The sequence below is a fragment of the Oryzias latipes genome, chromosome 1 (assembly GCF_002234675.1).
Source record: "Oryzias latipes chromosome 1, ASM223467v1".
Lineage (NCBI taxonomy): Eukaryota > Metazoa > Chordata > Actinopteri > Beloniformes > Adrianichthyidae > Oryzias > Oryzias latipes.
In genome coordinates this window covers 1,927,998-1,944,715 of record NC_019859.2, presented here as the reverse complement: position 1 = coordinate 1,944,715, position 16,718 = coordinate 1,927,998, and the positions used below count along the sequence as shown (strand labels likewise).

Here is a 16,718-nt window from a genome sequence, read left to right as displayed (position 1 = left end):
CAGAAATATGCTTGATTCCTGCCTTCAGTAACAGATAATATGTACAGAGGTCACCAGTAGGCCTGTTTGTGACTTGTGGCGTCTGTTTTCTTTCTGTACTGGAGTGTTTATGGAGCCATGACACCTGCAATGCAGACTAGACAAACACACACCATTCTAATGACATATTTTGTATGTTTTCATCTTCCCTCATTGAATAATAAAATCGCCTTTTTGCCTTGAGGACAAAGAAAGGACAGCCACAGGTCGTGTTTCTCCACTTCTCCCCTTTTGCAAAAGGTTGGAAAATTCATGCAGACTCTAGTGTGTCTTTTCGTTTCCCAACTGCACATTTCATTTTGGGACGTCCTGAACCATCCGAATCTGGGAAGGCCGGACGAGACGCCAACATCAGTGTGACATGTGCAGAATATGTGAAGCTGGTGCTGAGAACAGAACAGGAAAACAACACAGGCCTAAGAGAGGTCAAGAAAAATGTACGAAGAAAATATTTTTATTTCAACTCATCACATGAAAAATAATTATATTCAGATCATTTTCAGTTTCGAGCAGAGTTGAAAATGTTTTGAAGAGAATCCGTTTGTTTCGCTGCTTCCCTCTGCGTTCATCTGATGTGAGCAAAATCTCTGCTTTTGTTGGTAAGCAATGACGTTACAGCCAATCAGATGCGAGGATGAAGGATCATACCATTATGTGTAAACTGGGAGGGGTTTCTGGGAGGTGGAGCACCTGCCGCCTGGCCCTACGGTCCCCTTCCAAGTCAACTGTCTCATTTAACGATTTGTAACCTTTTTTTGACAAAGATTTTAAAAGTTTGTAAACCTTTATGCCCAAAAGAATAAACTTTCACGACAAAATAAAACAGAATTTTCTGGAAAGGGTGAAAACTCCACGAGTTTGCCTGAAAACCTTGTCAGTTTGCTTTTTCCTGTGTCACATGGTCACATACCATTTCATTGAAATGATTTGTAGCAGTATAAATGCACAAAGCCAAGTTCCATGACCAGGGTTTGGGCCGCAGAGGCACCCGCCCTCGACTGCCACACAAACCACATTGCACCGACCCCTTTTGAGGTCTCCTATGGGTGGTGGGCCCATGGGAGAGTGGTCCCACGTCGCTCCTTCGGGCTGTGCCTGACCGGGGCCCGTGGGAAGAGTCCCGGTCACCAGGCGCTCGTCTGTGAGCCCCATCTAGTCCGGATGCCTCCCTGTGAGGAGTTCCGGGCATGTCCCACTGGGCGGAGGCCCCGGGAAAGACCCAGGACATGCTGGAGAGACTATGTCTGTCAGCTGGCCTGGGAACGCCTCGGGGTCCCCCAGAGGAGCTGGAGGAAGTGGCTGGGGCCAGGGAAGTCTGGGCATCTCTGCTTAGACTGCTGCCCCACGACCCGATCCTGGATAAGCGGAGGAAGATGGATGGATGGATGGATGGATAAATGCACAAAATTAGGCATTAATGAGGTTGTTCATGAGAAGACTGTTTTCAACACACAAAACATCATAGGCCGACATCAATAAAGAGGCCACGAGTCAGACACCCTTTCCCCCCTCAACAGGACAAAGTTTATTTGAAATTATTTCGAGTGATAAAACTGATCAACATGAAACGTCCACGGGGTTCCTGCTGGAGGACACCAAAGTGAGCGGTGAGGCGGCGTGGAGGTGAACGGATGCTCGGCCCGTTAGTGTCGTCGTTCTTCGCCCACCGTCCATCAGATTTCTGAAAACAGCCTCTCGTCCATCCCTGCTGCTTTTTCACCCAAACATGCGGAGCGGAGCGTCCAAACTAAACTGGACCATCAATAAGTCTTAATCATCTCTTCTTTCCTATTTTACAAACTTTATACAACATAAAAATAGAACAATAACTATGATTACCATATTTCTTAGTGTAAATATACAATGTTTATTGCATCTTCATATAGAGTCATTTCTTATTTACTTTGTCACCATATTCCCCCTGAAAAAAACAAAAATATATAAAAGCACTGGTACCACCGAGAGACGACAGAGCGATGTAAGGCATCGACCAGCAGGAGGCGCTGCGTCACTGAGAAGAAGCAAACTGACCCCAAACAGCATCTTTCAGAGTGGATATGATTAGTGTCATAGTGTGGCTTCTGAAAAATAAACATCCATCTATTCCTTACCAGTTTCTGTGGCACTTAAGTGTTTTTTTTAACCTGTTTTCTCTACAATCAACACAAACTCATCCTTTGCATAGCAATCTATCATCCTCCTGAATCTTCCTCCAGCAGCACTCGGCTTCCTCAAGGCGTCTGCGAATGTAGTGAAGTTCTCTGAAGATCTGCAGCTGAATCACAGACTCATCAGCTGCAGCTCTGCAGAAACGGAGAACATTCTTTGCTTTTTTTAAATCAGTTCTCGGTCTTACATCAAAGTGAATCAAGTCTGGATTCAGCACAGTGTTGCTTTAGCAGTTCAACAAATGTCAGTTAACAGGAAACGTTCCCTCTCCAAATGTAAAATAAAAAAAAACACTTCCCAACTCAACGCTTCGTCCACCATCGAGAGAAACTCAAAAATCAGGAACACGAAGCCGTCGTCACCGTTCACGGGACTCCGCTGCGTTTGGCACACAGAAGAAAAAGAAAAAAACAAAACCAGCGAGTCGGCTGCAGCTTCCCTGACGGTCGGCAACCAGACCGGATCAACCAAAACCACCAGAACGTCTGGAGAAAGACCGGACCGAGTTAGTCTGCTGGAAATTCGTAGTGTTGATTATTTTCCCCCACAAACATCAAGGTTGACACAAAAAAAATAAAACAAATGGATCACAAAAAGTTCTTTTCATGAACAAAAAGCAAAGAATCAGGTTATCAAAACAGCTGGAATGACGCACAGATCAGGAAGTGTGTTTGGAGTTTGGACCTGAAGTACAAAAAGGAATTTCTTGGCATCCCGTCAGCCGGCGGGGTCGCTGAGGTGGAGCGGGCTCCTCGTTTTCCCGTCCAGGTACGGGGCATCAAACGTCGGCGTGCTGTTGGGCGCCCAGCGTCCGGCTGCTGCTTTAGTGTTAGTGTAAGGAATGTCTAATCTGAGCGTTTCTTTACCCGCCCTCCTCCACCCGCCGTGGAGTACAGTCCTGAGCTCCGGTCTGTTCACCTCATGACCGGCGGCGCCGGAGGGGCTCCTCGTAGCATAGCTGGGGGCGGAACAAAAGACGGAGGTCACTGCTGGTCAACCGGCCCAAAATTTAAAAAAAAAAAAAGGGCGGCGCCTGAATGGTTCATGATGGAAGCAGCCATCCTTCATGTGGTTCATGAGTCCCACCACCCTGCCTGGTCTCCAGCCCTCCCTGCACTACTACTTCCTGCCATTTACCTGGACAAGGTGTGTTCAGAGGGAGGAGACATCTGATTCAGCAAAACAGTAGAAAGCAGTGCAGAGACAGCTGGAGACCAGGTCAGGGGGCGGAGCTTCAGATTCATCCGATTCCTTTCATCAAAACCCGACTGGGCGGCGGCGGGACTCGTACCTTTGTTGCTTTTGCTGGGGTAGACCTTGCTGAAGGGCTTGTAGTCATCCGGAGGAGGCAGCTCTTCAATTGGGTGAAAAACAAACTTGGCTTCGAATTCATCTGAAGAAGGAAAACAAACAAAAAAAAACACATTAAGTAACAGAAAACAGAGCTGACTCAGCAGATTTATTCAGAAAAATGATGAGGTTTTAACGAGGATTAGATGGAAAACAGAGTCAGACGCTGAAGGACTCTCAGAAAAAAATCAAATAATTATCGTCCCGTCAGCATTTTGAACCGATGCAAATATTGCCAAATGAAGTATCTCAATATATCGGTGGACTGATTTTTCCAACACCCCTAGTCTAAAGCAGAGTTCTTCATCCCGTGTGGCGTCAGAAATATCTAAGAACATTTCCCACCACCAGAACATCAGCTCTGTGCTCATCCAAACAGAACCAGGCTTCACCCAGAGATTGTGAAAGATTAGACAAGACTTTTGTGTTTGACTGTGACAGACTGGTCCAGGATGACCCTGCCTTCGCCCGGAGGGGGCTGGGATAGGCTCCAGCAGCCCCTTGACCCCAACAGGGAACAAACGAATTAGGAGGTGGATGAGTGAATGAATGTTTATTTGATTTCTATTCCAGAAACGACTCCACCACGACTAAGCTTGCTCTGTTTTTGGAAAATTCCCCCTTAAACTGTCTCCACCAATCAGTCTAGGTCAGGGGTCAGCATCCTGTACCTCTCAAAGAGACATTTGGATCAGTTTCCCACAGAAATGAAAGCACAGGGAGCCGCAACAGTAGGGGTGTTAGAAAAATGTTTTTGCAGACATATCGCCATAGTTCATCTAGCAATACTTGTATTGATTCAAAATGTTTTCAGAATGATTATTTAATTATTGATTTTAATAATTTTTATCCTTTATGAGCGTGATGTTTCCTTTGATCTTTTGTCCATTTTCCACAACCTTAAACAGACGTTTCTGTCTGTCAAACAACCAGAGTTAAGATAATGGAAACAGATTCACTTTGATGCAGACTCCTATTTATTTTTTTCTGTAAATTCAGTCAACCCAATAAATTATATTAATTTTATGGATGAAGCAGCTGTTAGTTTGTTTCGCATCTGGAATCATAAGTGGTGAATCTAAGCCCCGCCCCCGCCTCTCTACCTGTTTGTTGTTTTCCCCCTCTCCAGCATGTTCTACACAGACAGCGAAACATACGGTCATCGTAGCAGCAAGTTGACAGGATATTAGGGTGCACAAACGCAAATGTAATTAATTTTACACGGAAATGGGTGGTTTTAGTCTAAGGGGGAAAAAAGGCTTTTTTTGCCGCTCGTGTCCGCTACGAGATCGCCACTAACTTTCTTTCCAGGAAAACTTTCCATCCCATAACAGACTCTGGTCCGCGTTCACAGCTGCAGACACGCCCCCTCCACGCGTTCACGCTGCTCCCTTCCTCCTGACAGTTCGCGCTACCCGAGTGTGTTAAAGGCACCACGACAATCGTAGAACATGATAGTTATTTTACAAAAACACGCAGCTCAAGCATGAAAGAGCCACGTGCGGCCCAGGAGACGTCGGTTGCCGACCCCTGGTCTAGGAGGTTTTATAAATATGTAATCAGTCTGACCAATCAGACGTGGCTCAATACTTCACTTCCTGAAAGTCTCTCACTTACAACTAAAAGAACCGCCAACGGTGGCGTTCAGCTGTGTAGCATCTTGCAGCATCCGGTGTCAAATGGAGCAAAAAGTGTATGAAATAATGAAGCTTAAAGACACGAGTCTGTCCGGCTTCTGCACTATTCCACTACATCTCCCATGATGCACTGGGTTAGTGTGACAGCAGCTCTAACCTTGCTGTCATGAAGCACAACAAACGCAAACATGAGAGTCTGATCCAACAGTTCTTCATGATGAAATCTGGTTTACAGTTTATTTTGTGTTGGATCACAAAGGAATCATTTCCAGCCAGAGATTCCAGGGTTTCTTTTTTTTAAACTTAATCTGGATTTAAGGATAAATTGTATTTCAGACTTCCAGACATTTAGGAAGTTTATTTATAAGTTATTACAAAATGAAAGAAACAGCATTGAATTGGAATGGCCAACAGCCACATTTAAACTACAAACACATTCAGACGCAGACAAATGCCTGACAGCGTCTCAGAGACGGAAAGACTGCGCATAGAGGGCGTGCAGACAGGCTGCGCAGTCGACCTTCAAGTCTGACACTACATGTAAATATGAAAGCATCGAAGAATCTTAACAGGTGAGCGTTTGGAGTGACTGCAGGACCATCAAATCCGCACGCCGTGGGCGCGGCTGGGAGGGGAGGGGTTCCTGCAGCGTCCCCCTCTGGAGGAAACGCCACCTTTGTTTCAATCCTCAACACAAGACGGAAACAAACGCCGGGGTAACGTGGAAATGAGACCGGCTTCTGCCGATGCTAAGCAGAGATTCGTCTGCCTGAAAACTGAAACGTTCAGCCAGTTGAAGCAGAGACATGCAAAGAAATGAAGGTTTCTACGCAAAAGTCCAGTTTCAGAAACGCAGCAGCTCAGCTTACGGCTAAAATCCAACACTGAGTCTTTGGTTTCAAATCAATTTTCTTTGGTTTAACTTTGTCCTCATTTCAGAAACTATTTGTTTCTGTTTTTTTTACTGTAAATAGTCTTCAAGAGATGCAATAATGTTAATGAGTGAACAAATCAATATTTTTGTCTACTGAGATAAAAAATTCAGATTTTGTTTGTTCGTTTAGGGGGAATTTGTTGACATTTCAGTCTCAGGGTCAAAACGACTCGGTGGCGGTTCATCTCCTGAGCTTCATGGCGTGTCGGCCTGGAGACTCGTGGAAGAGCGTTCCTGGTAATCAGGAAACAAAGCGCCGTTTTGCATACGAGCAGGAGGTGGTTTGCTTATCTTTGAACAGCCGCCTGCATCACAGAAAAATCCTAAACAAACTAGTTCCACTGAAGAACAGCAGCAGCCATTTTCACACAGATTCGCCTTTGATGAAGTCGTGGGAAAAACGGAAGAATCCATTCCTGCTTTCCGTGTCCCCAACGCCACGTGGACGGAGGGATGGAGGCGGGACTCACCTGTGTTTGGTCTAGAAGAGGAGGAGCTGGAGTGACCGTTGCGGATGGGTGGAGGAGGAGGGGGCGGCCCCGCTGGCGTTCTGGTAGATGGTGGAGCTGAGGAGGAGACGGGGGGAGGAGGCTTCCCCACCCGGATCTGGGGCTCTGAGCCTCCAGAGCTGTGGCCACGATACGGAGGCGGGGGAGGAGGGGCATCACGACCGCCGTTCCGAGAGCTGGGAGGGGGGGCCGGGGGGACTGTGACCAGGAAAAAAGAAAAAAGTTCAGGATTAGAATCTGAAGAGTGGAAGAACACTTTCTCTGAGAGGGGAACCGGACCGCTGAAAGGCTCGCTTTGGTTTTCTGGGACAGGAGCTGCGACCAATGCTTTTTTAAAAAGGAGGTGTAAGCTCCTCCCCAGTGGAACAGCCTCCATCAGGACCAGAGACCTGATGAAACTAAAGACACATCAATCACTTATTCATAGCTGATTCATTCTGGACGAATTTATGTCATTGTATTTTACTTTCTTTGAAAACGCCAAGGGGGAGGAGCTTAAGTATCTGGGTTTGGAAGGATACTGACAGTTTGGTAGAGTCAGTTTAATCCTTGGGGGGTTTATATTTTAATAATTGTTGTCACATATTTACTGTTGTATTCGTGTATAAATTGGTGCTGCTGGCAGATTTTGTTTCTTTGACTTAAAAAGTATTTTATTTATCAAAAGGAAATAATAATTGTAATTCAGAATTTTTCTGCTGTAAATTCTTAATAAAAATAAAAAAGGGATCATTCTAGAAACGGATAATTAATGTTCTGGTAATAAAAAGCAACGTCCCAATTTAACACTGAGAAGTGGCAGATGACACGACGTCTGTCAACAGAAGAAAAATACTTTAATCTGAATTAGAAAACGTCTTTTGGGATTTATTCAATCTTAGGGGGTCTGTTAGACATAAAAGTGATGTCAATACAGATCAAGTCAGTCTGACTGTGTGTGAGAACTGGACTGGGTGGCCCCGCCCCCCTGGCGTTCCAAACAGGAAGTAGCCGCTAAAATCTCGTAGACGTCTATTGAGAACCAAACAGCTGTTACTCGGTTTTGTTGGTCAGAAGAACCATTCAGGGTCTGACCCCTTTAAAATCATCTCTATTATTCCCCTTTTTCGTGATTCTTTTCTGTAGTTCAAGTTATTTAAATCATAAACTGGCCAATCAGATGCTCCAGTAAACGTAGGCGGAACTTTCAAAGCGACTGACAGATTTTCTGTAGTCTGCCATCAAGTAGAAGGGGCGTGGCCTTCCAGCAAGCTGGTAACAGTGGTCACCATAGAAACTCAGACCGGCTCGGACCAATCACTGCTTACTGATGTCATCAGACTCAAACATGGTGACTGAATTGACTTAATTTGGTTTGAGGAGAAAGTAAACAATTTTCTATGGATGACGTCACACTCAGTCCAGCTCTCTGATACAGTCAATGGTTGTGACTCATAACCTAATCCTGTTTCCAGAGATCAGGAAAAACAAACAAATAAATCCACTAAACTGAACCGTTTCCAGGGTTCAAACTTTGATTTTACAAAACCAGCTGATCAGCAGCTGCAGTTTGATGTCAGCTGGAGGCAGAATGAGAGAAGAGGAAAGCTGGAATATTCCAGAAAACTTCAGGAATGCAGAGGAACCTGGAGAATCGTTTGTTGGCCCATTACACGCAGGCAACACGTCAGTTCCAGTTTGGCGAGTTTGGAGTTACAAACGTTTCCACGCCGGATGGAACTGAGGCCGCGTTTCTACGACAACCTGGAGGCAAAGAGTCCCTCGACAAATGTGAATAACAGAGGAAATCAGATGGTTGTTGTCTGGATGTGTGTGTGTGTGTGTGGGGGGGGGGTCATGTGATGAAGATGCTATATATGCAGCTAAATGTAAGAAAACTGTTGATCTCTTCAAAAATCCAGACGTCAGAAACCGCTCGACTGCCAGCTGTAGCATCTGTGTGCGTGTGTGTGTGTGTGTGTGTGTGTGTGCGTGTGTGAGACCACGTTCATACCTGCTCTGCGTCCAGGTGGTTCTCTGGCGGGCGGCGGTGGCCGGCTGCCCTGCTGGGAGGATGGAGAAGGAGGGGGCGGTGGGGCTTGACTCCGCCCCCCTGATGAGTGCTTCTTACGCAGCGAGTTGTGTCTCCGCGGGAGCTCAGGGGCCCCCCCTCCATCCACGTCGGAGGGCCCGTTGGAGACCCCACCTGACAGGTGAGGTCTGTAAGGGGGAGGAGGGGGAGGAGCGTGAGAGCCGCTGGGCTGCGGTCTGCTCGAGGACGACGGGGGCCTCGCCGTACTTGACGGCGCGGGAGCTCTTTGCGGCGTTGGTGGGAGGGGTTTCTCTCTTGAAGCAGGCGCTTGCGGAGCGTTGCCGCGGTTTCCTCTGTTGAAGGGGGGAGGGGGCGGCGGGGCAGATGTGCTGTGCTTCATCCCGCCGGAGGAGCTGCTGTTGTGGGAGTGGGAGATGTCTGGCAGGGAGGGGCGGTGCGACCGCTGGGGCTCCGACGAAGAGGGCCTGTTGGGCGGGGTGGGGGAGCTGGAGCGACCCGTGGGGGGGCGAGGAGCAGCAGGCCGGGATCCCGGCGGCTTGAGGGCGGATCTGCCGAGGGAACCAACAACCGGACCGTCTGGGAGGAGGAGAGAGGCGGAGAATCATGCAGACATCAAACACAGAGAGGCGGAGCTTCCAGTGGGCTGAACGTGGGTTTTTGAACACATGTAGTGTTCGTACGGGACTACTCGTTGGTAGAGCATGGACCTACAGTTGGAGGAGTCTTGGTGTGAAATGTCAAAGCGGTTTAAATCTGGTGAATCTCTCTCCAGGTTTTCTCTTTCGCAGCTCTATTCCCATATTTTAGGGTTTAGTCTGTGTCCCAATTCCTTCCCTGCTCACTTCATAGGGCGTTTGCCATTTTCCAGTCCTGTCCGAATCTACACTTCCAAAAACCAAGTGCCCTAGAAATTTCTGCGAAAAACCAATGAGCATCGATGCTCACTAGATAGGCAAATATAGACCACAATGCATTGCGTTTGAACAGTTTTTGCCAGAAATTAGTATTTAATTTTTTTTTTTTAAACCATCAATGTTTTAATCTTCATAAGACAGTGGACTCATTTATGAGCAAAACGCTCAATGAGATTTTAACTTCATGAAATCGATGATGTCATATTCACCCTTAAAAAAAAAAACATGGTGTCTGAATTGCTTTTAATTCGTAGTCCTGCACTGAATAGTTTCAGGAGTTAGGGAGTCGGGTGAAGCTTTGGTGTCGTAGAATTCCAGCCGGACACAAGCCGCAATTATTCCTTTCTCCTTCATTCAACCGGTTGGCACTTCCATGTTTGACAAGGATCCATACGTCTCTCCCAATCCAGAGTCCTGATTGGACAAAGGTCAACTGATGCGCCCAGTCGCCACACGTTTTGTTCCTGGAACTTTAACACGGACTGAGAAACTTGGGTAATGACGCGCGGACGAACGGGTTTTGAACGTGGAACCCCAAACTGCACATACACGTCTGTTTACATGGACTTTTCACAGAAAGTGTCGCTCAAACCCGCTGAGAACGCAGCATTACCTGAATGCAGTATTACTTTCACCGCCATTTTCAGTCTGGATTTTCATTTCTGTACATTTTCTTTTAACGTTCAGACAAAACAAACGCAAACGAAAGGAATTAAAGCTGCAAAGTTCCCTTTAAGCACCAGACTTTAACAATGAATATTTTATATTGACGTTGAGTAAAAATAACCGTTTTCATTCATAATTTAAGCTCTTCATGCGCCAGAGCCGCTGGAAATAACTTCTCAAGAAAAAAAAGAGGCTTTCAAAGAAAAATAATCCAGCGTTTGATGTAGATTTGAGATTTTCAGGCAGGACTTCATGATTTCTTTCATTAAAACTAAAATGTAAAGAACCTTTTGACTTAGGACAATCATAAGGAAACTACAAACTATAAAAACACAAAAACTAAACTACAAATCAGAGGAAAACAGATTATTAGTGACTGATGACAAACTTTCAAGTCTCTACTTATGAGATGTAATATAAATTTATAAAATCTTTAGGTTTAAGTTTTTTTAAACAAAAAAAATGTTCTTTTGCAACTTTTTCTGAACATAATCTATATGTTTAACTAATAAAGTTGATACTTTGTCAGTCATTCAAATGTCTAACTATAAGAAGCCTTTTTAGAACCAAACAATGTTTTTTTTTTTCCCAAAGACACTTGAATCGTGTCGACCTTGTGAATCAGCATTTGAAGTATTTATGAGACTCATCTTAACCTTCAGGAGACGCCGTTAACTCAAAGAAAACCTCAATCTAAATCTGAAAAACGGGTCTGAAAAGGGGAAAGAAAAGATCACGATCTTTACCTCCAACGGGCCGTAATTTAGGCACACCTCCTTGAAAAAGTCCTCCCATTCCCATTGGTCCTCCACCTCCAAAACCTCCACCACTGCTCCCTCCTCCTCCTCCTCCTCCTCCTCCTCCTCCTCCGCTGCCACCACCGCCAGATTCTGACAAAGCAGAAATAAGGTCAACGAATTCCAGAAAATTACAGGTTTTCAAATCAGGAATGTAAAACAGAAAACCTGTTTTTAAACCAAAAACGTACAAACATTTTCAAACTTTTGGACAAAAGCAGCAAAAATTGAATTTAAAGAGCACTTGTTTATAAAAAAATTAAGATGTTATTACGACTGTTGTGATTTTGGGCTATACAAATAAGATTGAATTGAATTGAATTCCATCTGTTCTGTTTTGCGATGTTTTAAAAGGTTTAACTCAAACACATGTAGAGAAATGGAGATCCCTTTATTGGCAAATAATCAGCTGTTTTACACAATCCCATAATAATCACCAATATTGCAGCATGCATTCTGCGTTTGCTGCCACTCACTCTCTATAATCGGGGCGCTGCGGTCATTCACCACCACCTTCTTTAGCTTGGCGCCTTTGTGGATGTCCGACAGCAGCGCTCCTCTGCCTTTGGCCCCGCCCTGATTCAGCTTGGGGGGGTTGTTGTTGGCCTGTGGGGGGAGGTCAACATATAGTCACATCTTTGAGACGGGATAACCCGTGACAACACGGCGCTCCGCACAAACTCTGGACTTATTTAACTTTCCTGATGCTCATGGAGACGCTGCGCCGCAGGACGCCATCTCCATCAGGCTCATCCATTGACTGTCTATCAGGACTGGACTGAGTGTGACATCATCCGTAGGCTCCACCTACTTTTATTAAGGCATCGGATTGGTCCTTTATAACTTCAACGACTTAAACTACAGAAAAAATGTCATAAAAAAATGAGGATTATCAAGAAGATGTTAAAAAAATAGACCAATAGATTAACTGAGTTAGAGAGGGTTTATTTATCTATAGAAGTCTATGGGACTTTGGAGCCAGCAGGTACTTCCTATTTGGAATGCAAAGGGGGGGGGGGGGGGGGCGTCACTCAGTCCAGTTCTCATATACAGTCAATGGTCATAGCTTCGCCAAGAAAAGTATTTTTTATTATTTGGCAATAAATGGGGGCGTATGATGAGGACTAGAAAAACATCAAGTGAATAAAGACAAACAGAAACCTCATTGAAAGCTGGGGGAGGTGGGGGTCCAGGTGGAGGAGGTGGGGGAGGAATAGGCATCCTGACCCTCGTATGGCACTTTTTCTACACGACGTCAAGGCCAGCAACTTCACTGTGAGCAGTGGGTCGACGCACACCAACTCCTGAAAGACATTTGTGGAGAACCGTACGTTTCAATAAAGTTTTCTTCAACATAACAGGAAGTGAAACTCTTCAACAGTGAGCCGCTCAGGTGAACGGCCTCCTCAGTAATGCTGACAGACCAGCAGGAAGGAGCAGCGTCAACTGGTTATGTGAATTCAGGTGAGAGCCATTTGTGTTCTGAGGCTCACCTGTGACCGTCACACCTGCAGACGCACTTTTACACTTTACAAAAGCAAAGCGTCATCATGACAACAAAAAACATCTTTACATTTATTCCTGAGGACCAAACACCATCAGGAATCTTTCATTGGTGTTTTTTACTCTATTTGACCGGTCAAAATAATGCAGCACTGGACTGCTTCAGTAAACCTGGGAGGTGGTTTAGTGCCCCCCCAGGTTTATTCACAATAAAGAAGTTCAACTGACAGCTTCCCCCGAGGACTTTGAGTTGAGAGGAGTTTCAGTCTAAATCTATTTTTGAAGTCATTAAAGGTTATGATGGGAGATACAATCAACAGAATGAAAAACCCAAAAGCAGTTAAAGCTCATTTCAATATTGATCTTATTTTTGAAGTCACTGTTTAGTTACTTAACATTGAATAACAAACTAATCATTTTAGGAGGAAATTCTGCAGCTTCTTTAGTTAATCAGTTAAAAGCATTGATTAATGATATCAGATCAATGCGTAACCAGGACTGGGAAACGAGCAGCATCGTTTCTGTGCAGCTGTGGATCCACATGAGGTGCAGACACGATGAAGACTCTGGATGAAGATGCTGGGCTTTAGGCATCATTTTCATTTTGAGCCAACAGCCACAAAATCATCCAACAAAAAGGCACAAAGTGTTGGTCAGACAACAAAAGTGCTGATTAACTGGATGCTATAGAAACAGTCCCTAATCTGAGTTTTTATGGTTTTCCTCTCATTTCTATAGTTTTTAACCGTAAAAAAAACAACCTTTGTGCTATTTGATGAATACATTTACTAAAAACATGTTTACTTCTTAAAGGATGTATAACTTTCTTGACTAGTTAGGGAGAACCACTGCAGGGACAAAGTCAAAAGCATAACGATCATAAAACCAGCAGAACTGCTCCACATTTACCGTCAGCCATAAAGTCATAAAAATACACTAAAACCTGATTTACATCACCAATTATCGACTATGCAACGATTGTGAGGATTAAAAATAACTCTTCTATAGGAAAGATTTAGTTATTCTGCCATTTATTCTAAACATTTAACAAAGAGCTAAAAGAAGGATCATCTACTTGTGAGCAGAAACATGGAAAACGGTCCTGAGAGAGCGTCTGATGTCCCTGGACCCTTTGACGGCTGATAACGTGAGGCAGCTTTGGAGCAGAGAAATCGCTGGAATCTCACCAGGCCAGATCATTCATTCAGTTACGTGTAAAAGAAAACATGTAAGCAGATACTGGAAGGCTCGTGACTGCTCCCAAAGCTGCTCTGTGAGCCAAAATTGCAGTTATTGGGACAAAAACATCCATATTTTAAGTGGTAAAATAAGAACTTTGGTATCCTGTAAATCCTAATAAGATGGCTGATGTTATCTGATCTCTATATTGTTTAGTGTCTGTCCTTTTTAATCTGTTAGACAGCAGTTAATTCTCCGTCAGCACAAACTTTCTTCACCTTTAGCCCATAATCCCCCTTTTCCCATCAGGATCAAAGCAGAACGGCGTTAAAGCAAAGCAAGGCGTGATGAACTTTCCTCCCCGTCCAACAGGAGAAAGTCAGAAACACAGCTGGGGAGGGAAGGCTGGATGAGGAAGTGGGATGCTTTAGTGGTTAGGGAAATACAGGCGGCTGCTTCTGGGCCCTGGAGGGGCCCTCCAACCCCAAACAGGGACCGCTCTGTGGGACTGACACTTTCCTGAAAGCTTCCTCATTTACTCTGCATGCTTACAGACATAAATATTTAGATAAAACACAAAAACCAATAATCAAAAGGTAGTTTTAGACCAAAAAGGAGAGATTGATGCTTCTTTCATGAGCAACAAGTGATCAGTCATTGGGGTGACACCAAACAGAACTCCTATTTACAGACTTCAACAAACAGCTTCTTCTTCCTGGTAGAAACAGGCGAGAAAGGTTGTCATGCGCAGTAACAATCTCATAAAATACCTACTTAAGACGTAATTAGAACACAGCGGTGGATTAGAGTTTTTGGCCCCTAAAAGTGATTTCTGGGATCTGAAACTGAGCTGTTTGAAGCAAGAAAAAAAAAGTGGGGGATCAGTCTGAATGTCCAGGAGGAGAACAGAAGCTTCCAGCTGCGGGAAATACATCCACAATTTCTGCCATAAAAGTCCGTTAAACTAGTCGGGCCGAGGCAGGTTGTGCCGCCGCTCCCAGGTGAAGCAATAACATACCTGGCGTTAAGCTAGCAGAAACTTAGGTGGAGTTCGGTTAGCTTCCCGGCTCGGTTCGTAACTCACCCCGACTTGACGAGCTTCGGTAGTTTTGTCCTCCAGAACAACATGAATGGTCGGTGGTCGACGGCAGTCCTTCGTCAAAGCAGTTCGACGACAGAGAAGCAAACAGAACGAGACGCGTTGACGTGACGCTTTAGGTACACATACAGGTTAGGCAGCTAACATTAGCGAGCTGCGGTCGGTTGACCAGAAACTAGCCGCGGTGGGTTAGCTGCTTTAGCGCAGAGCTTGTTTACTGCTGTGCTGTCAAACGGCTAGCCGAGCGGTAACAACATTAAACAAAACCCGCACTTAAGGCGTCTGACTGACACTTCCACGCAATGTACGGTGTCTAGGAAAACTTCATCCGCACTCCTGACTCGCAGGCAGAGCCATCCTTCCCGCTGACACCGTTTTTTTATCGGTCTGTTCTCGGAAACCCGGAAACCAGCGAAACGGCTCAAAATGGAGGCAATTTTGGTGCTGCGTTCATATGTAATCGGAAATCGTAACTCTTTTTTCCTAAAATGAGAAAACAATTATCCAGTTGGTCATTTATTAGCATAGATTTAAGTAAATTATAGCATTGGATTATGTTTGCATTATTTTCTAATTCTGAAATGGGAAACAAGTATATGTAAAACCATTAGGTTTGATAACTTTTACCTGTAGTTGTAAATTTCACTGTAATAAATAACCTTTTAATTTAGGTCACGGTAAAAGGGATTAAAGGACTCTATCAGATATCATAGGCTGGACAATCAGCCTTGCTCCTCACAGTCACCGGTTCACCTATGCGGGATGTTTTGGGGTGTGGGGGTTAAGGATCTAGAAGCCTGGAGGGGGCACAAAGGGACAAACACTGTTGGCCCCTACTATGGACTGTATAAGAGTTCTCTTGTACAGTCAATGGCCCTTAAACATCATGTAACCCCTTTGGTTGACAAATCTTAAAATATTTTCACTGTACTTTTTTTGAAGTTTAATAAATTAAAGATTGATTTCCAGGATTAATGTTGTTTTGTTTTCAAAAGAGCTTTAATAAAAGTTTTTTTAAGTGTACAATTTCTGAAGTTTCTTAAAGCTATCTTGGTCTGAATGCAGCGCATGCGCACCGTGAAGGCTTGTCACTTCCTGTCAAGATGGCGGCGAGCAGAGGGGTTACGGGCCTGTGGAGGACGTCCATGACCCTAAGAAGACCCTCTTTCTGTGTCCCTGCTGCCCTCCGAACACAGAGTTCCGCGAGCGGGGACCTCCTGCCCCGCACCTCGCTGTCCAGGCCTCCCTGGGCGGACCAGCCGATCCCGGTCGAGGCGGAGGAGGAGCGGCGGCGGCGGCACGCCGCGGTGGTGAGCGCCGTCAACCGGCGGATCCAGAACCAGGACTTTGGCCGCCTCTTCGCTGTGGTCCATTTCGCCGGCCGCCAGTGGAAGGTCACGAACGAAGACCTGATCCTGATCGAGAACCACATCGACGCGGAGTGCGGGGAGCGGATCCGCGTGGAGAAGGTGCTGCTGGTGGGAGCGGAGGACTTCACGCTGGTGGGGAGGCCCCTGCTGGGGAGGGAGCTGGCCAGGGTCGAAGCCACCGTGATCGAGAAGACTGAGTCCTGGCCCAAAGTCCACATGCGGTTCTGGAAGAGACACCGGTACCAGCGCAAACGGATCATAGTGCAGCCGCAGACCGTCCTGAGGATCAACAGCATCGATCTGGCTCCACATCTGTCATGATCTGGGGGGGTCAAACTGGACATCTGACCCTGAATCACGTGATCATCCTCTTTGTAAACCTTCTCATAAAGTTTAAAATATATTAAAACAAAAGCTTTTTTTTTTGCTCTAACATTTGAGGATCAGTCTGGAGCTTATTATCCTTCAGTTTGTTGTCCAGAGACTGAAAGTTCTGAGTCGTTTTCACGTTTCTTGTGAG

At 45.4% G+C, this 16,718-nt stretch overlaps 2 protein-coding genes across 2 annotated transcripts; one reads left to right on the top strand and one right to left on the bottom strand.

The window, feature by feature from the left end:
* Positions 1-1,882: 1,882 nt before the first annotated feature.
* wipf2 (WAS/WASL interacting protein family member 2) lies at positions 1,883-15,884 on the bottom strand. Its single transcript, XM_023957896.1, has 8 exons — positions 14,814-15,884; positions 12,209-12,351; positions 11,524-11,653; positions 10,997-11,140; positions 8,632-9,246; positions 6,600-6,836; positions 3,500-3,601; positions 1,883-3,166 (listed from the first exon to the last, which is right to left on the bottom strand). Exons 2-8 carry the CDS (start codon positions 12,266-12,268, stop codon positions 3,123-3,125), a joined length of 1,332 nt encoding a protein of 443 aa, XP_023813664.1. The 5' UTR covers positions 12,269-12,351; positions 14,814-15,884; the 3' UTR covers positions 1,883-3,122.
* A 21-nt stretch (positions 15,885-15,905) lies between these two features.
* mrpl21 (mitochondrial ribosomal protein L21) lies at positions 15,906-16,636 on the top strand. Its single transcript, XM_004065486.4, has one exon. It carries the CDS (start codon positions 15,932-15,934, stop codon positions 16,517-16,519), a length of 588 nt encoding a protein of 195 aa, XP_004065534.1. The 5' UTR covers positions 15,906-15,931; the 3' UTR covers positions 16,520-16,636.
* Positions 16,637-16,718: the final 82 nt, after the last annotated feature.

Coding starts and splice junctions, on each gene's coding strand:
- wipf2 (XM_023957896.1), bottom strand. CDS start 12,268: ATGCCTATTCCTCCCCCACCTCCTCCACCTGGACCCCCACCTCCCCCA. Junction 9,247..10,996: donor TAAATTACGGCCCGTTGGAG/GTAAAGATCGTG, acceptor TCCTCCTCCCAG/ACGGTCCGGTTGTTGGTTCC. Junction 6,837..8,631: donor ACCACCTGGACGCAGAGCAG/GTATGAACGTGG, acceptor TCCTGGTCACAG/TCCCCCCGGCCCCCCCTCCC.
- mrpl21 (XM_004065486.4), top strand. CDS start 15,932: ATGGCGGCGAGCAGAGGGGTTACGGGCCTGTGGAGGACGTCCATGACC.